The sequence below is a fragment of the Spinacia oleracea genome, chromosome 3, assembly GCF_020520425.1.
Source record: "Spinacia oleracea cultivar Varoflay chromosome 3, BTI_SOV_V1, whole genome shotgun sequence".
NCBI lineage: Eukaryota > Viridiplantae > Streptophyta > Magnoliopsida > Caryophyllales > Amaranthaceae > Spinacia > Spinacia oleracea.
In genome coordinates this window covers 32,031,151-32,051,680 of record NC_079489.1, presented here as the reverse complement: position 1 = coordinate 32,051,680, position 20,530 = coordinate 32,031,151, and the positions used below count along the sequence as shown (strand labels likewise).

At 37.5% G+C, this 20,530-nt stretch overlaps 2 protein-coding genes across 2 annotated transcripts; one reads left to right on the top strand and one right to left on the bottom strand.

The window, feature by feature from the left end:
• Positions 1 to 1,564: 1,564 nt before the first annotated feature.
• LOC130469610 (tyrosine-sulfated glycopeptide receptor 1-like) lies at positions 1,565 to 14,206 on the bottom strand. The gene is made up of 2 exons (XM_056838999.1): positions 13,829 to 14,206; positions 1,565 to 1,819 (listed from the first exon to the last, which is right to left on the bottom strand). Exons 1-2 carry the CDS (start codon positions 14,204 to 14,206, stop codon positions 1,565 to 1,567), a joined length of 633 nt encoding a protein of 210 aa, XP_056694977.1.
• A 2,603-nt stretch (positions 14,207 to 16,809) lies between these two features.
• Positions 16,810 to 17,859, top strand: LOC110798430 (RING-H2 finger protein ATL33-like). The gene has a single exon (XM_022003606.2). It carries the CDS (start codon positions 17,179 to 17,181, stop codon positions 17,698 to 17,700), a length of 522 nt encoding a protein of 173 aa, XP_021859298.1. The 5' UTR covers positions 16,810 to 17,178; the 3' UTR covers positions 17,701 to 17,859.
• Positions 17,860 to 20,530: the final 2,671 nt, after the last annotated feature.

Genomic DNA, 20,530 nt, shown 5'->3' with positions numbered 1-20,530 from the left:
GGATCCGTCAAAGTCGAGCTTGTAGAAACCCGTTGGAGGAGGGTCCTAATGGACCAAGAGTGGATGCACACGAGGAGAAGAAGTGGGAGTCTGTGAAGTGAACGGGAGCCCTTAAGCCGGTGAGAATCAACTATCTGTCGGTAGTGCCACTCCTGAAAAGTTGTGTTAGCTTTGAAGAAAACTCTAAAAGGATTAAATCAACGGTTTTTTCATAAAATGCCCCTGAGGTTTGCAAGAATGCACCAAATACCCTCTCGTCTTTTGAATCACATAATATACCCCTATTTTTCCGTAGTGTTCATGAGATGCACTTGGAGTTAACGGACGTTAGTCCTTCGTTAGTTGCAGTTTACCATTTTCCCCTTAATGCATGTTTTTCGACATAAATTCAAAAAAAAAAAAAAAACTCAAACTTCTTCTCTTTCTCTCTCCTCTCCCTTGTTCTTCCTCCTGCTCTCTGGTCGCCGGCGACGGTCGATCTCCGCTCTCTGTTCGCCGGCGGAGTCTGATCTCCGATCTCTGGTCTCCTCCATTTCCGTCGACGTTTCTTCCAAAATCCTCTCACTCGGCCATTCAAATCGGCAGTGGCCATTTCCGTCAGCTTATTCACCGGTGGCGCTACGTATGGATTCACCATCCCCACCTCGTCATCACTTTCCCCGAAGACGACGACGATGATGTCAACGGAAACCTCACAACCATCAGTCGTATCCTCAGCCGCCTTGCCTAGAATACGAACAAGTACTTCTTTTTCCCATACTTTGAATTTTATGGGTTTCTTTGTGTAGTTAATCTTCTAATTTGAAGAAGCTTGTGTTATCCGCGTATAATTGAAGAACAAATAGATTCGATTGTTTCTGACCTTGTTAATTACCCATAATTTGAATGCTTTTCTTCTTTTAATTAGACCCTTTTAGAATTTTTTTTTATCAACATTTGTATCTGGGTATGTTAAAATTCTATATTAGATTGTTTTCTATGGAGTAATATGAAACCATGATTCTCATAGTTTGAATGATTTTCTGAATTAAATTTATTTAACCAATAAATTGTTAGATAAAAGTTCAGATTTTAGTGTAAGCTTATCATTTATTTGGTGTTTAACAACCGAGTTGTTGGTAAGTTGCTGCACTACTCGTGTGTGTGTGTAAATATAAGAATTTTGCTTGTTTTTGGGTGTCAATATTTTTGGTGGTTGGTTAATTTTTGCTCAGGTAACTGACTGATCTTGTTTTTATAGCAATGACAGCTCGGTCTGATTTTATGGGTTCCAAACTACTGAACTTAGAATTTAATGTATTGCGCAGTAAGTTCACATTTACAATATTTCAATTATGGGATGGAATAAGTTGATTTGGCTGTATAGGATGTTGCTACTTCATTTTGAAAATTACAGGCAGTTTTAGGTAGGTTTGTTGCTGGATTGCGACTGATTTTTTTTTATTGAAATTACTTTTTTTTCGTAATTGTAGCATGTTGTATAATTACTGCGCAAATGGTATAATTGTATTGCATCTTGTTTCTAGCTCTGGAGGTGTAATTCAGATTCTGATGATGGCTCCGATTATGCTTCCTCGAGGGGTGGCAGTGACACCTTCAACTTGTGATGTTGGTCAACAAGTCTAGCTAAACTGTAATTGATTGACCAAGTTTGTTGATTACGGTTTGACCAAGAGTGCAGCACAGAGGTGAACAACAATGCAACAAATATTGATGATGAAAGAAGATCTACAGTTGCGGTTTCAGAGAATCTAGTGAACTCAACTCTATGTGGGTTCAACTTCGGTAACGATAGCAGGAGTCTATGGTCCAGTAGCAGCTACAAAAATACGAACAGAGAGTAATGACAGGGGATGGTTCATACCAACAACGTGGATGTTGGAGTAATGGTCTGTCTTCGGGTTGTTTGGTGCTTCTGGGTTTTGGGATGTAATGTTTTTGTGTATAAGTATATTTTGTTGTAATCGTAACATTGGGCTTACGCCCTGATTATTAATATATATTAAGCTCATTTTGTGTTAAAAAAAAGTGTGTATAGTTTAACTAATTTATATAAGAGGGGTGATTTGTGGTTTGCTTACATAAAGATGAAAAACCCCACGCCCTCATAGCTTCATTACTTCATTCTTTCGATTTATAGCAGCAATGAACACACCGGGTGAATTCTGAAGTTTAAAATTAAAGCAGTTTGGTTATTTGGTACAACTTAGTTTACAAATAGGTGTATATTGTTCAATAAGTTTATAAATAGGGGAATTATGTGAATTATAAACATGACTTAACGGAGGACTAACGGAAGGTCGGCTTAGGGGTATTTGGTGCAAACTTAGGCAAAAATAGGGGTATATTATGTGATTCAAAAGACGCGAGGGTATTTGGTGCATTCTTTCAAACCTCAGGGGCATTTCATGAAAAATCCGTTAAATCAATGTGATTAAAAAACATATCATTTCTTTCTTTACAAAGACCCCTAACGGTGAAGAGAAATTTTGGAGCGTGGTGGAGAATTTTTTAAAGAAATAAATTGTCTCGAAGAAATCAGGGGTGGCAAAAGAAAAATCTATCCATTTCTTTGTTAAATGAAGATCCCAAACTTTACGTGTAGTTGGGCATTGAAGAAACAAATGGTTGATTGTTTCTATGTAGGTATCACGTAACGGACAAACATTAAAGGGGATAATGTTTCTTTTATGGAGGGTGTCTCACACTATGATTCTATTATGACATATTTAATTTCCATGGAAAAATGATGATTCTAGGAGGAATAAGTTTTCAAATTCAGTGAATATTCATGTGAATCTTTTGTCAGAAATGACCTTTTTAATGAAATTGTAAGAAAAAACCTTATAAAACATTGTTGTGAAATAGGACCTAAAATGGTTTTTTTTTTGTTGTAAGATAAGACCTTTACGCATTTTTCGACCTTTGACTCTAATTTTCCTACGTTGACTAGTGGTGCCTGGTGCAGGTTACATGTTCAAAATATTTTTGTCATAAAGGACCTTTTAAAGTCCAAGAATTGTGAGAAAGGACCTTATAAAAAAATTGTTGTAAGATAGGACCTAATTTATTTATTTTTGTTGTAAGATAGGACCTTTATGAAGGAAATAATGCCCTTGGTCCAAGTATGCATTCTATGTTAAGTCTAATAAATGCGGTTCAGTATTAATTAACAAGTTAATAATTCAGTGAGATCAAGTGAGCTGAATGCCTAGCTAGAGGCCGCTTCAGTTCAAGTGGAATTAATGATATTAATCCACAGCTTACTCTTGACTGAACCCGTAGGGTCACACAAATAGTACGTAAACGGATCAAGTATTTAATGGCATTAAATACTCCATCTATGAATATTCGGAACCGACGGATCTTGGTTTCAGTGGGAGCTAAGATCGTCACAGGCAAGAAATGAATACTCCGGAAACGATGATATTGCCGGAAACGGAAATATGGATCGTATCGGAAACATGAATATTATCCAAGTCGTAGATGTTGCCGGAAACGGAAACATGGTACGTATCGGAAAATATTGTTGGAAATGGAAATATTACCAGAATCGGAAATATTGCCGGAAACGGAAATATTGTCAGAATCGGAAATATTACCGGAATCGGAAAATAATTCCGGAAACGGAAATATTAAATATTTGTTCGAAACGGAAATTAATTCCGGAATCGGAAATATTGAATATTGTTCGTATCGGAAATAGATTCCGGAAATGGAATTTTAATCGGAAGCGTATCGTACGAATTAGCATCGGACGAGGCCTGCCGGACGAAGGCCCAGCACGAAGCCAGGCCATCGCCCAGCAAGCACGCACGCCACAGCCCAGCGCGCACAAGGCCACGCATGCGTGGGCCGCGCTGCGTGGGCTGCTGCTCGCATGCGTGGGCAGCCCTTGTGGCTGCCGTGTGTGTGTGAGTTTGAGCTCATGCGAGATTCCTGAATCTGCAAGAGTCAGTGTATGATTAAATGTCTATTCCTATTGGATAAATTGATTAAGTAGAATTCATGTAGAATTCTAATTCCAATTAATTCGCATCCTACTAGGATTACGATTCCTTTTCCATAACTCTATAAATAAAGGCCTAGGGGTCATAATTTATACACAAGTTTCAAAGTATTCAAAAGTGAGTTTTTTGAGAGAAAATTCAAACACCCATCTTGCCCCAAAAGTGCCGAATTTTCTGAGTACCTTAAGGGCGATTCTAGTTGGTCAATCTTAAGGCGGATCCGGACGTGCTGTGGACTTTCTACGGAGGGACGACACTTGGAGTCCTAAAAGACTTGTTCTTGTTCGGTTCGGGCGCAGCTAGGGAAGGCACGCAACAAAGAGTATGCATCTAAACTATGCTAAATGATTATGTGTAAATAATATGTTTCCTGGGTTAATGGTTGTTTCCGCATGATCTATGTAATGTCATATGTATCATAACATTACAGTGGTATCACGAGCCCCTTATTATTTTCATAATCTAAATTGCATGAACATGGTTAAATATTACAAATTTGCAAGAATTAAAAGGGGTGATTAATTTTCGTAATTGTTAATTAGTTGCAAATTGCGTTTATTTAATTATACGTACGCAGTTTTTCGGCAGTTTCTTCATTACTCATCCGAATTGAGTGATTTTTGTGTCAATTCCGCATGTAAAAGGCATTCTAAAATTTTGACAAAAATAGTATTTTTCTGCCGAACCCAGAATTCTCAAATTCGAAGCCTAACTATGACTTTTCGAAGGTTTTAGTTTTTCGAATGCAAAATTTCGTAAATTTAAGATGTTAAATTAAATATTTGCGATTCTTGTTGATAAATCTTGAATTTTTGATTGACCTATTGCATATGTTTAACAAGTTTGAATGCCTAGTCTTGTTAATTATGCAATCTAATTTGTAATTATGATTAATTTGTTGAAAATTAGAATAATTTAGAATTAATTTGATTTTCATAATTAATTGTAATTTAATTAGAAACCTATGATTAAAAACCACCATAAAAATTGTAAATTTACGATAAATTTTAAATTTTTATGACCTAGACTTGAATCCATATCAATCGGAAATCAATTGGATAATAAATTTTCGATTTTTCGCCCTAAAATTATGAAATTAATATTATTTATTAATTTGTCATTAATTTTAAATATAAATTTTAAATTTTATGCGATTCGTTCAAATAACTTGCACGCACGAAGCAATGGACGCTTCGTGTTACCCTTAAGGGGTGTTGTATAATGCGGGCATGCGACGACGAGCAAGGGAGCTCGTCGCCCGTGCGGCACGAATGCAATGAGCAAGGGCGTAGTGCACGAGCACAAGGCAGCAGCCCTGCCTTGTGTCGTGTGCCACGAGCAATGAACGGATGGGCATGGGCGAGGGGCGAGCCAAGGCAGTCGCGTGTGGGCAGCAAGCGAGCTGCGCCACAGCGCGCGCTGCCTCGCACAACAGCGCGCAGCCTCGTGCGCAGCGAGCGCAAGCTCGCGTGCCACGAGCGCTGCGCCCAGCATCACTCGCGCGCACCAGCGAGCGATCTCGCGCGCCAGCGCGCGATCTCGCGCGCCAGCGAGCGATGCAGCGCCCCAGCGAGCGATGGCTCGCGCGCACCAGCGAGCGCGGTAACGCGCGCGCGCTGCGAGCGATAGCTCGCGTGCGGTGGGCGCTGTGCGGAGGCTTGCGTATGGGACAGCAGCAGCTATGCAACGAGCGCATGGGCTGCGCGCACATGGCCAGCAATGGCTGTGTGCGTACAGCCCATGGGCGTGCAACGCGTAGGGTGTTTGCGTTACGATTAGATCGTTTTGAATGTTTAATTTGAAAATTTCAGTTCACGTAATTTTTAATTGATTTTAAAATTAATAATTTGAATTAATTTCTTGGATTTTAATTTTGAATATTATAATTATAATAAATGGCATTTATTCTAATTATTTTACTAAAATTAAAATCATAAATTAATTTAAATGTGACTGAAATTAAAATTAAATTTTTGGATTCAATTATAAATTTATATGAGCTTTAAATTTTAATTAAATTTGTATGTTTCCGGTTAGACTAGAAATACAATTTTATGTTTAAAATTAGTAAAGCATATGAATTTATTGGTTTGAGTGGGAGTGCTTTTAGTCATAAACTCTTGATTAGGTCTACAAATCCTTAAGGTTAAAACAACTCGATTAGAATTAATAAGGACTGAATAATTGGTAGATTATTGGTGCCCTTGATTAATTGCTGCAAATGTTTACGTGATGCATAATGTGTTTAACTAACCAGCTATGTGGGCCATTCATGATAATGAATGGGTGAATGGTATATATTGTATATGTACTGTTTTGCAGGTTATGAAGTGACTAGTATGGCCCAAATAGGATAGAAAATATGGTCTGCGTACCATTAATTTGAATGTAATTGGTCTAAAGTACCAAAGTTGTTTTTCAATTCAAATATGGTCTGCGTACCATCAAATAGTTGTAATTAGTTATAACTTATCCTATTTGAAGAAAATGGTGCCTCCCACGGAGATTTTCAAGACGGACTTTGAAGTCAAAGCTTCAAGATGAAGTCGGGCCATACTAGATCACAAATATCTTATGCATGTTTTAAGTTATTTATTGCTTTAAATATGTCTTAAAATGCATGAGATCAAAAGCTTGATTATGTTGCATGATTAAGGATTTTAGTTCACTTAAAATCTAACCAACATAGTAAGAGCCTTAAGTTCCAAACTTAAAAATTGAGTTAAAAGGTGCCATGCCAAAATATACACTTGCTTGGATATCCTTTACATCAATCTAGTAATAGTTTTCGCTCAGCGAGGTGTTACTTATTGGTCCTAAAGGGGCAAGGTACACAAATAATTGTGAGTACATGTTAGTTTTGGTGAAACTCAACGATATAAGTAAGGAGTCCTTTTATGTCGTGGCAAATTCGATAGGTTTACCTAATAAGTTCTTAGACGTACCTATCAACCAAGAATAGTTTCTAGACTATTAGCAAAAGGCTTTTGCTTACCTAAGATGTTCTAGGATTAAGTCGACAAACTGTGCTTAGTTCTTCAATGATTTTAGGATCTTGGAATCATTTTATTCACACCTGCCGGAACACATAACTTGAATAAAATGCTTAATAAACATTGAATTATGCATGTATGCTAGAATTTAAGTTTATTAAGAGAAACTGTGAATGGTTATTTATTTGTTTATTCTTTTCAATTGTAGTTTTAATATGGCAAACAACAATCAAAACATCATCATGGGTTCTGAGCTTATGGTCAAGCTGAACCTGACAAATTTTCTTGAATGGGAAGCTAAGCTAGTTGAAATAGTCAAACTCAATGGACTTGAGTATGTACTATCACATCCCATGCCAAGCTACTATGCCAGAGACATGACCCCTGAGAGATTTTACGCCTGGGATGCGGATCTCAAAAAGGTTATGAGTCTCATGCTGAACAATATCCCTGATGATTGGGCTAGAAGGTTTGTAGCCTATGAACCTTTTACGCTCATCAAGAATCTGAGGGATATCTGTCGTGGAAGTACGGAGGACAGGGACCTGAACGTCCATGAGTTGATTGAATCAATGTCTGGACTAAAGGTTAGTTCTCCCAACAGGTGTTATAGGATGGAGGTCCAAGAAACACATGTTCAGCTCCTTCGCACTAAACAGAGGGTAGGCGTCCCACTGAGGTTCCATGTGGATCTTATGTGTTCATATTTTGATCGCCTAAGTCTACTAGGAACACCAATAAGCGAAAGGATGGCAGTCTCTGTCTTGCTCAATTCACTACACAGTGGGTTTGGTCGCTTCAAGCAACAATACCTAAGTGAACCAAGAGAAGAAACAGTTGCAGAATTTATTCACCTTGTCAGAAAGGCTGAAATAGTACTGGACTGTGAAGCCAAGGATTTACTCAAGGCTAGAAAGAGACCATTCAAGAAAGGTGGAAAGTCCAAGGGCAATGCTAAATCAAAGCAGGACAAGTCCACATCAAGCTGTCTTTATTGTGATGGAATAGGCCATTACAAAAGAGAATGTCCAAAGCTAAAGGAAGATCAGAAGAACGGAACAGTCGTTCCATCTTCAGGTATTTTCGTTATAGACTGTATACTTGCTAATTCAACTTCTTGGGTATTAGATACAGGTTGTGGCTCACACTTATGTTCCAATCCACAGGGACTAAGAAGAAGTAGAAAGTTAAGCAAGGGTGAAGTCGACCTACGAGTGGGAAATGGAGCACGGATTGCTGCATTAGCTGTAGGAACATACTATTTGTCGTTGCCCTCCGGGCTAGTTTTGGAACTGGAAGAATGTTTCCATGTTCCAAGTCTTACTAAAAACATCATTTCAGTTTCTTGCTTAGATGCTAAGGGATTTTCCTTTATAATAAAAGACAATAGTTGTTCGTTTTATTTTAAAGAGATGTTTTATGGATCTGCTAGATTAGTCAATGGACTTTATTTATTAGATCACGACAAACAAGTATATAACATAAATACCAAAAAGGCCAAAAAGGATGATTTAGATCTCACCTATCTGTGGCATTGTCGATTAGGCCATATAAACTTGAAACGCTTAGAAAGACTTCAAAGGGAAGGAATTCTAGAATCATTTGACTTAGAGGATTATGGTAAATGCGAATCATGTTTACTTGGCAAAATGACAAAGCAACCTTTCTCTAAAGTTGGAGAAAGAGCAAATGAACTATTGGGTTTAATCCATACAGATGTATGTGGACCAATGAGTACAAATGCTAGAGGTGGTTTCAGCTACTTTATCACTTTCACTGATGACTTCAGTAGGTATGGTTATGTCTACCTAATGAAGCATAAGTCTGAATCCTTTGACAAATTCAAGGAATTTCAGAGTGAAGTAGAGAATCAATTAGGCAAGAAGATCAAGGCACTGCGGTCTGATAGAGGCGGTGAATATCTGAGCTATGAATTTGATGACCATCTGAAAGAATGTGGAATTCTATCAGAATTGACTCCTCCTGGAACACCACAATGGAACGGTGTGTCAGAACGGAGGAACAGAACCTTGCTAGACATGGTCAGGTCAATGATGGGTCAGGCCGAACTTCCATTAGAATTTTGGGGACATGCACTAAATACAGCTGCACTCACTATAAATAGAGCTCCGTCTAAAGCTGTCGAAAAGACTCCATACGAATTATGGTTTGGAAAGCCTCCAAATGTGTCTTTTCTTAAGATTTGGGGATGTGAAGTTTACGTCAAACGATTAATTTCAGACAAACTTCATCCAAAATCTGACAAATGTATCCTTGTGGGCTATCCAAAGGAAACAAAGGGGTATTACTTCTACAATACATCTGAGAACAAAGTGTTTGTTGCTCGAGATGGTGTCTTTTTGGAGAAGGATCACATTTCCAAAATGACAAGTGGGAGAAAAGTAGACCTCGAAGAAATTCGAGTCGAACAACAAACTCTAGAGAATGCTCAAGATGACATTCAGGATGAAACTCAGAGATCTTTAGAAGAATCTGGTGAGAATCATGGTCAATCTAGAAATGTTACCCCGCGTAGATCGCAAAGATATAGATCTCAACCGGAAAGGTACTTAGGTATTTTGACGAACGAGAGCTATGACGTTCTATTACTTGAAAGTGATGAACCTGCGACTTACAAGCAAGCTATGACGAGCCCTAGCTCCAAGCAATGGCAAGAAGCCATGCAATCTGAATTAGACTCCATGTCTGAAAACCAAGTATGGGATTTGGTCGATTTGCCAGATGGCTACCAAGCCATTGGAAGCAAATGGGTTTTCAAACTGAAAAAGGACAAGGATGGGAAACTTGAAGTTTTCAAAGCTAGATTGGTTGCAAAAGGTTACAGGCAAGTCCACGGTGTGGATTACGATGAAACCTTTTCACCAGTTGCAATGCTAAAGTCTATTCGAATAATGTTAGCAATCGCTGCATATTACGATTACGAAATATGGCAGATGGATGTCAAAACTGCTTTCTTAAACGGCGTTTTAACAGAAACTGTGTTTATGACACAGCCTGAAGGTTTTGAGGATCCAAAGAATGCTAAAAAGGTATGCAAGCTAAAGAAGTCAATCTACGGATTGAAGCAGGCATCCAGGAGCTGGAATATACGTTTTGATGAAGCAGTCAGTGACTTTGGTTTCATCAAGAACGCGGACGAATCTTGTGTATACAAGAAGGTCAGTGGGAGCAAAATTGCTTTCCTAGTATTATATGTCGACGACATATTGCTTATCGGAAATGACATTCCTATGTTGAACTCTGTCAAGATTTGGCTTGGGAAATGTTTTTCGATGAAGGATCTAGGAGAAGCACAGTACATATTGGGCATCAAGATTTACAGAGATAGATCTAAAAAGATGATTGGACTTAGTCAAAGCACTTATATCAATAAGGTGCTTGATAGGTTCAAGATGGCGGACTCCAAGCGAGGCTACCTACCCATGTCTCATGGAATGACTCTAAGCAAGACTCAGTGCCCAAAAACACTTGATGAGCGTAGACGAATGAATGGGATTCCATATGCATCATTGATTGGTTCAATAATGTATGCTATGATATGTACACGCCCGGATGTTGCGTACGCACTCAGTGCTACGAGCAGATACCAGTCAGACCCAGGAGAGGCGCATTGGACTGCTGCCAAGAATATTCTGAAGTACCTGAAAAGGCACAAAGATGACTTCCTGGTCTATGGTGGAGATGATGAATTAATTGTTAAAGGCTATACGGACGCAAGTTTCCAAACCGACAAAGATGATTTCAGATCACAGTCTGGGTTTGTCTTCTGCCTCAACGGAGGAGCAGTAAGCTGGAAAAGTGCTAAGCAAAGCACCATTGCGGATTCTACAACTGAAGCGGAGTACATTGCTGCACATGAAGCAGCAAAGGAAGCTATATGGCTAAGGAAGTTCATAGGAGAACTTGGTGTAGTCCCCTCCATTAAAGGACCAATAGCCCTGTATTGTGATAATAACGGAGCTATTGCACAGGCAAAAGAGCCTAGACACCACCAGAGAGTCAAGCATGTACTTCGTAGATTTCACCTTCTACGAGAGTTCGTTGAAAGAAAAGAAGTCGAGATAAGCAAAATTGGAACTGATGACAACATATCAGATCCATTAACTAAACCTCTGCCGCAAGCGAAGCACAACTCGCACACTGCAGCTATGGGAATCAAGCATATTGGAGAATGGCTTTGATGTCTCTGTTTAATGTTTTAAAGTTTTAGAGTTTAAATCTTTGTAAAACATTATTGGTTAATCATTCACAATAAATGAAAGGAATTCATTTTTCCATTTAATTTGTGGTTTATTAAATGATGAGTCCCTTCAACTTGACGATATATTCAAGATAGACTGTCAGGACCAGTCCTGTGACTAAGAAATGTCTATCAAGTGAACTTGAATGTCAAAGGTTGAAAATGGTCCCTAGTCGGAGTTTTCTATAAAATTGGACGCATAGAAAACGTTAGACGATTAGAATGCAAGATGACTAGTAGTTCTGTTTCTTGAACTATGTGGACATGGCAATGTCATAATCATTTGCATAGATACTTACTTTGGGAAGACTAGTATCGGACAAGACCTATGAAACTTTACTGTAAGAGATGAAAGTCTGTCATAAGTAAATTTCATTAAATTATTAGACACTAAATCCTCAATACCTGAGTGATTTGAGATTACTTGTTTGAGAACTGGTTGCTTTGACGTTGACCAACCGTCGCACCGTAAAAGGAGGCTATAAAGGCAACGCTCAGGTAATCACCTATCAAACGAAGTCTAATCTCAAGATCGCAAGATTGGGATTGTCCTCCCATAAATCGGGATGAGATGCTTAAAAGTTGTACAAGGCCACTCGGAGAGCTAGAAACTGTGAAATGCATGGCCGTGCTCGGATGAATCATAGGCTATGATTATCTGTTTATTTGATCAGTTGAACTCTGAAACCGAGGAACACCTCTGGACATAATAAGGATGACAACTCTTACCTTATGTTCAAGAGCAAGCATCGAGCGACAAAGGAATTAGGAAATGCACACTTGTCCCTAAGGACAAGTGGGAGACTGAAGGAAATAATGCCCTTGGTCCAAGTATGCATTCTATGTTAAGTCTAATAAATGCGGTTCAGTATTAATTAACAAGTTAATAATTCAGTGAGATCAAGTGAGCTGAATGCCTAGCTAGAGGCCGCTTCAGTTCAAGTGGAATTAATGATATTAATCCACAGCTTACTCTTGACTGAACCCGTAGGGTCACACAAATAGTACGTAAACGGATCAAGTATTTAATGGCATTAAATACTCCATCTATGAATATTCGGAACCGACGGATCTTGGTTTCAGTGGGAGCTAAGATCGTCACAGGCAAGAAATGAATACTCCGGAAACGATGATATTGCCGGAAACGGAAATATGGATCGTATCGGAAACATGAATATTATCCAAGTCGTAGATGTTGCCGGAAACGGAAACATGGTACGTATCGGAAAATATTGTTGGAAATGGAAATATTACCAGAATCGGAAATATTGCCGGAAACGGAAATATTGTCAGAATCGGAAATATTACCGGAATCGGAAAATAATTCCGGAAACGGAAATATTAAATATTTGTTCGAAACGGAAATTAATTCCGGAATCGGAAATATTGAATATTGTTCGTATCGGAAATAGATTCCGGAAATGGAATTTTAATCGGAAGCGTATCGTACGAATTAGCATCGGACGAGGCCTGCCGGACGAAGGCCCAGCACGAAGCCAGGCCATCGCCCAGCAAGCACGCACGCCACAGCCCAGCGCGCACAAGGCCACGCATGCGTGGGCCGCGCTGCGTGGGCTGCTGCTCGCATGCGTGGGCAGCCCTTGTGGCTGCCGTGTGTGTGTGAGTTTGAGCTCATGCGAGATTCCTGAATCTGCAAGAGTCAGTGTATGATTAAATGTCTATTCCTATTGGATAAATTGATTAAGTAGAATTCATGTAGAATTCTAATTCCAATTAATTCGAATCCTACTAGGATTACGATTCCTTTTCCATAACTCTATAAATAAAGGCCTAGGGGTCATAATTTATACACAAGTTTCAAAGTATTCAAAAGTGAGTTTTTTGAGAGAAAATTCAAACACCCATCTTGCCCCAAAAGTGCCGAATTTTCTGAGTACCTTAAGGGCGATTCTAGTTGGTCAATCTTAAGGCGGATCCGGACGTGCTGTGGACTTTCTACGGAGGGACGACACTTGGAGTCCTAAAAGACTTGTTCTTGTTCGGTTCGGGCGCAGCTAGGGAAGGCACGCAACAAAGAGTATGCATCTAAACTATGCTAAATGATTATGTGTAAATAATATGTTTCCTGGGTTAATGGTTGTTTCCGCATGATCTATGTAATGTCATATGTATCATAACATTACACTTTACCCATTTCCGACCTTTGACTATAGTTTTCCGACATTGACCAGCGCTTGTTGATCACATGTTTAATAAAAAATGCTTTTTCTTTTCTCATTTTCCCTCCAATACTCCGACAAACCTAAATATCTAAAAAAACAAAAACCCTATGTTCTTCGACATTCTCTGTCTTCCCTCTCCTCGTTTTCTTCTTCAACCCTTGCATCAAACCTTTACAAGAAAAATTGTTGCTTCCTATCACCATTGTGCACATTCGAACAAGGTAAGAGAAAATGCCCCAATTTTTTCCCAACAATTCGTCCATTTTGAGGTACGTGAAATTTAGGGTTCCTCTTATTTATTTATTTATTTATTTATTTATTTACTTTCTTTAAAAGTATCCTAAAACTGTATATGTTTCCCCTTAGCTTGGCCACCCAAACCTGCCCATACTTTGGTGGAATGTACCCCAGTGTTTCAACAAGCTCGAGTGTAACATGAGTTTCATAAGGGAGAATAAGTTTGGATAATCCAAAATTAGAAGCATTTGCTTCAAAGTTTTCATCGAGGAGAATGTTGCTCGACTTTATATCACGGTGCAAAACGTGTGGTTCACATATTTTGTGTATGTAAGCCAACACTCTACCTGCTCCAAAAGCTATTTTCAACCGCAGTGGCTGATCATGTTGAGATGAGTCATTAAGGTTCTCAGGTAACCAGTAGTCAAGGCTTTCATTTTGCATATAGTAGTATATTAGTAGCCGAAGACCATCATATACACAATATACCAACAGAGAAACCAGGTTTTCGTGTTGGGCCATAAATAGAACATACACCTCTGCTTTGAAATAATTGGGGTTTTTCCTCTTAGCTTGTTCGAATGTGCACAAATGGTAATGGGAAGCATCGAATATTTTTTTAAAAGTTTGATGCAAAATTTGATGCAAGGGTTGAAGGAGAAGAAGATGAGAGGGAAGACATAGATTGTTGAAGAACAAAGGATTTTTTTTAGGTGTTTAGGTTTGTTAGAGAGTTGGAGGGAAATGGAGGGGAAAATAAGAAAAAAAAAAAGCTTTTTTAAATGAACACGTGACCGGCATGCGCTGGTCAACGCCGAAAAATCGGAGTCAAAGGTCGAAAAATGGATAAAGGTCCTATCTTACAACAAAAAAAATCATTTTAGGTCCTATCTTACAACATTTTTATAAGGTATTTTCTCACAATTTTTGGACTTTAAAAGGTCCGTTATGACAATTTTTTTTTTGAACATGTGACCCGCACGTGCTAGTCAACGCCGGAAAATTGGAGTTAAAAATGCGTAAAGGTCCCATCTTACAACAAAAATACCAATTTAGGTCCTATCTCACAACAATTTTTTTATAAGGTCCTTTCTCACAGTTTTTGGACTTTAAAAGGTTTTTTCTCCCAAAAAAAATCCTTTCCATTTAGGTTAATCTGGTTGGAGATCATGTTGATTCTGAAAACTAACAACAAAAAACCAGAGACTACTTTTTCTAGTTTTCATTTTAGTTTTCGAATCAAAAACGATAACAAACAACATATGAGAGTTTTTTCCTGCTTCGTGGTCCGTTCTGTGTCGCTTTTTGTTTTCAGTTTTCTAGTTTTTACAAAACTAAAAACCAAAATATGAAAACCACAAAAAGTAGTTATCAATTTTTTGTAGCCAATTTTCAGAAGTAGCATGATTACTATAAGTATGATTATTTTATAGTTCATGATTCAATCTAAATCATATGACTTCCTAAATAAAAAACCAAAAATGAGAAGTGATAGTGATACTGAACGGAAATTGTCACTATTTTTTAGTTCATGATTCAATCTAAGTATGGTGATTATTGTTTTCATGTCCAGATCAAAACTGATATGTACTGATCATGTCCAGATCAGAACCGATTTGTGCAGATCATGTTAAGATCAGAATCGATATGTCTAAATCTGAACCGATATGTCCAGAACAAATATGTATGATCAGATCATGTCCAGATCATAACTGACTGTACATATCATGTCTGATCAGAACCTATATGTCCAAGTTAGAATCAATCTGTAGAGACTATTTATCTTTCTCCCTACATGGAATCAGACATTTAAATAGCGGCTGCAGATTGGATAATATCTTCTTTCAAAGAAAACCAGTAAGAGCCTCCCTTGTATCTGTCTGATCATCGGTTGATGACAAAGGCACAAAGGCATTGGTGACAGTATTACTTTATTTAGTGTCATGATCCTGTTAGTTCTTGTGTTAGTCATCTTTATTTTCTTGGTCCAAACCTATGCTGGTATTAATAATGTATACATAAATTTAGAACACAAGGATTTAGGCCTTGCAACTAACCAATTCAGTGTAATGTTTAGGTGGTTAGTGAGATCAACAAGGGTTCAAGTTGTTGGCAAAATATGTAAGTGGTTTGAGTTCCAATTCATCTTCTGAATTTGAATTCTTAATCATTTGCTTTAAAAGTAACGAATGCGAAATTTAGAATGCTTTGTAAACAATGATAAAACAGGAGGCACATATTCGAATTGCACCATAATTAGAATATATCATTCGTAAAAAAAATGAATGGCATATTGTCATATATAGGAGTTCAGAGCTTAATTTGTGCTACAGTTTTTTTTTCCTTGGTTAAATTTACCATTGATGGTCGTTTAGGTTTTACTCTGGTGTTGTTGCTGGGGGCAAGAGAAGCATTGATTGGTGGTGTTCCTTCAATTTCCATATTGTTGAATTGGTAAAGTTGAGATATTATTTTTGGTTGGATTATTATATAGCTGCAAAACTGCAATATCTTAGCTCACGGTCTTATTATGATAGGCTTTCAGGAAGAAGGACGAAAGCCAGGAAACTGATCTCAAGGATGTTGTTGTCGTTTCATTAGCTAGAACCGATATGTACATATCATGTCTAGCTCTGAACCGATATGTCCATATCAGAGTCGGTGTGATCATATCATGTCCAGATCATAACTGATATGTACATATCATGTCTAGATCAGAATCATTATGTCCATATCAGAACCGGTACGTGCAGCTCATGTCCAGATCAGAACCTATACATCCTGATCATATCGGTATGTCCAAATAATGTCCAAGTTAAAACCATTGTGTCCATATCAGAACCGGTGTGTTCAGATCATGCCCAACACATAAACCGATTTGTCCAGATTATTTCCAAATCAGAACCGATCTATCCCGATCATGTCCAAGTCTATCTAATATATGGAATAGTTAAATAATGACTAAAGTCAAATGAATAATATGTAATTTATAATAACAATATTATAAATTTGAATAAATATTATTTTACATGTAAATCATTTAATATAAATAATTGTAGCTTTTTTAAAAATCTTAATTATGAAAAATCAGATCAGATCAATAAAAAAGTTAAGATAAGATTAGATAAAAAAAATAAGTTAAGATCATATCAGTTTAAATCAGATGAGATTGGAGAAATAAAAAGGTGAACTAAACGGGGCCACAATCGCTATTATGCCAAATGGAAAGCCGATAGAAAACAACATAATCACCTCTTCTTATACTCTTTTGTCTTAATGCGGCAATTGTCATCATCAAAATGGCAATCCCCTCAATTATTGATTCACTAAACTAATTGGTTTGCTCAGTCATAGAAGTTCCACCCATCCACAACCACAACCACAACCACAACCACAACCCCCAAAACTTCTTCCCCAAAACTTCTTCCCAAAAATTTCTCGAAATTCATTTTGTTTACCATTTAAGCATTAATTTCCATCTCCTAGAAAGAAAAATGATGTCATCCGTAAGCCTCATAGTTATGCTACTAATAATGATCATCATTCCCACCGTTCTATACAGTTTCTTCTTCATCACCAACTGCCCACTAAACCTTTTTGGGTTCCTTTGTGGCCGACGTGGGTCCCCCGCCGACATCGACAACTTTGATCAAACGAACAAAGTGGTGGAGCAAGAAGAAGGTGAGAGCACAAGTGACAAGGATAAGAACAACATAGAGTTAGTTATCGATGTGAACTCGAAGCTAGGGAAAGATGAAGAATGTCCGATTTGTTTAGCTGTTTTTATACAAGGGGATGAGCTTCGACAACTCAATTCTTGCAAGCATTTGTTTCATAGGAGTTGTATTGATAAATGGCTTTCTACTCATTGTAATTGCCCAGTTTGCCGAGCATTTATTGTTAATAATCAGTCTAAGCCTATCAAGGAAAGAGAACATAATCGTGTTTTGGTATCAAGAGAAGTTGATAGGCATGATCATTGGCAAGGATTGCCTGATTCAGCTGGCATGATTTGATACTTTTTATTTTTTTTAAGATTTTGATAATTAATTGGTGAAATTAGATAGACTTTTCTACCTAAAAAATGTAAATTAGGTAGAGTAATTTGCCTTTTATTTCGTTGCTTGTTTGAGTGTATAAAAGAGCGTTTATAATTTATTTATTTCTTTATTTTATTTCTTTATTAACTTAGTGGCGTAGAGAGAGCTACCACGGACGAGACAGGATTCCATTGCAAATTCGCAGTCACTCCAAGACATTTTTGTTTATTTAAAACTTTCAAAGTTCTTTATTAGAGTAGTGTTGTACTCTCACCCTATTTATATAAGAGATACACTTATTATTTCCGGTCATATTTAAATAGGAGGTACACTTGTCATTTTTAGTACATTTTCAACCCCACTATCTAATTAAATTATATATCTAACTTATCCTATAATCCACTATCATATTAAACAATTAATTTTATAAACCCCACACCTCTCCAAAATTAATGGTCCCCATTTATTTTATTTGATTAAAATATTTACTTCAACCCCACTTGCTTTATTATTTTATTTCATTCAACTATTATTCCTTAATAGGTTGTAAATTAATTCCTTAATACCCGTGATCGGTCAAGTATATATCTCCTACGGGAGTATTTAAATACACAGGAGTACTATTTTTGTTCTCCAAAAATCTTTATGCTTACTTGTGAAAGGCCATTAAGGAATTTTAATGAGCATACATGTGATGGTGATGGTAATAAATGAGAAAATAAGTGTCTATAAATTACTTCAACAATGTAATTTAAGCGACTGTAAATTAATTCTAAAGTACTCCCTCCGTCTCGGAATACTCGACGCGGTTTGACCGGCACAGAGTTTAAGGTACTTGAATTGACTTATTTAATTTAATAGGTACTAGTTGATAGTGGGGTATTATTTTAATGTAGTTAGTGGGAAATGTGTTAAGAGGTGGGGTTGGGGGAGAGTAGGGGTTGAATTTTTAATTATTTTTTGTATGGAGTAGGGGGTAGGTGGGTTAATAGGGGTTGAGTGAGAAATAATATAATATTGTTAGAATATTTCCATATTTAGAAACAGTTCAAGTATTAAGGGACGACCCGATAAGGAAAACAGGTCAAGTATTCCGGGACGGAGGAAGTACTAATTGTGAGTGGAAAAGTTGTGGTATAATAAAAAAAAAGTTGTACATCGTGGTGGGTCAAATGATAGTATAAATGTATAATTTACACGAAATATTTCGTATAACAAAAATGGAATAAAATAGAGTGTAAAAATTTTCAGAAAAATTGAAAAACGTAAAGAACTTTCAAGAAATGACTTAGTACCATATGATGTTCTTTTCTGTTGTTTTATTTTTTTTGCTATTTTGTTATTGATGAGTTTTTAATTTCGTGTTTTATTATTTAATATTTGTGTTTTAATCCACCCGTAGATTTCAGGATAAACATGGTGCAGAACTGCAAATGGGTATAAGATCCGAGCGCTGCATGACCGTAATTAATTAATGTACCACTTATACTTGGTACGCGGTAACGTCACCGTAATAAGTTGGGAAACTGCTAGAAAGGACTAAAGGAGGCAAGCTTACAAGAGCCACCGACTGCCAAGCCTTACTAAAGACAAGTTAAATAGTGTTCTCTCACGTAATTGTTTCCCAAGTCCTTTTAACTAACAATTTTAAGACTTGTTTCACTTTTGTTCTTAATTTGACCCATGTTTGACAGTTACCTGTTACTTTATATTTGTCACAAAATTTGTACGAGTGGAGAACTTGCAGAGTAATTACCTCATTTTTAATGTGATACAGAACAAATGAATGGATTTATGGTAAATTGGTATTATTTGTTGGCCCACTTTTTGTATACGATTAATCTATCTATAATTATTACGGAGTACTAAAGTAATAACCGTTGATGTTATATATAGACACATGTCACTTTCTCCTTCAATTTTTCCCTTTTTTTTTGTGCGTATTTGGCTTGTCTGCGTATTCAATATGGAGTAAAATTCATTTGTCTATCCTCTCTTTCTTTTGGAATTGAAATTAGTTTTAAATGACAATTCATTTCCTTTCTCCTCCTACTCTCATTCTTCATGTCCTCTAAGTCTTTTCACCTTCCTTTTCCTCAATTGTCTATGTATAAAATCATGCTAGAATTTCTTTTGTGGATCATATCTCACAACGTTTTTTTTTTGTTGACACTGGCAAAGGAAACTAGCGAAAAACTATTAAGAAACAATAACCCTTCCTTGTAGCATCTGTTGGCGATGATATGAGCTTTATCTACCTTGATCCTGTCTGTTTTTATGATCGTGCAAACGTTGAAGGTTGAAGCGAGTGACTTAATTTCTTGTGCATCCCAAATGCTGTGGATATCTTATTTTGACCTCTGCTTCAACGCCGTCACCACGTTCATTGAGTCAGTGAACACCATAATATCCTGGATATGATGATCTCTCGCCCACTTAAGGTTGTAAAGGCAAGCTCGAGTTTTCGCTTGTAGAGCCGATGTTGTTCGACCATAGCTCCCACCTCCTTCATGATAATGGTTGTGGTCTTCTTGCTTGAAATCCCATCCCATCCCCACCCTGATCTCTTTGTTTTCTTTTCCCACGAGCCATCCACCTGCAAAACAGAGTTAGTAAAAATATTTTTTGTTCTCCCCAATTGGACTACATTGAACCTCGGAGGTGCTTGAGGATCACTGCTCCTTTGCTCTTGAGTTCGAGCAATAGAAGGGGGTTGTTGTTGAAACACCCGTATCTGCTTCATCCCATCATTGGCTTGAGCAATAACCATTATTGCATGGCCTCCCACTGCTCTAAACCCTCTAGC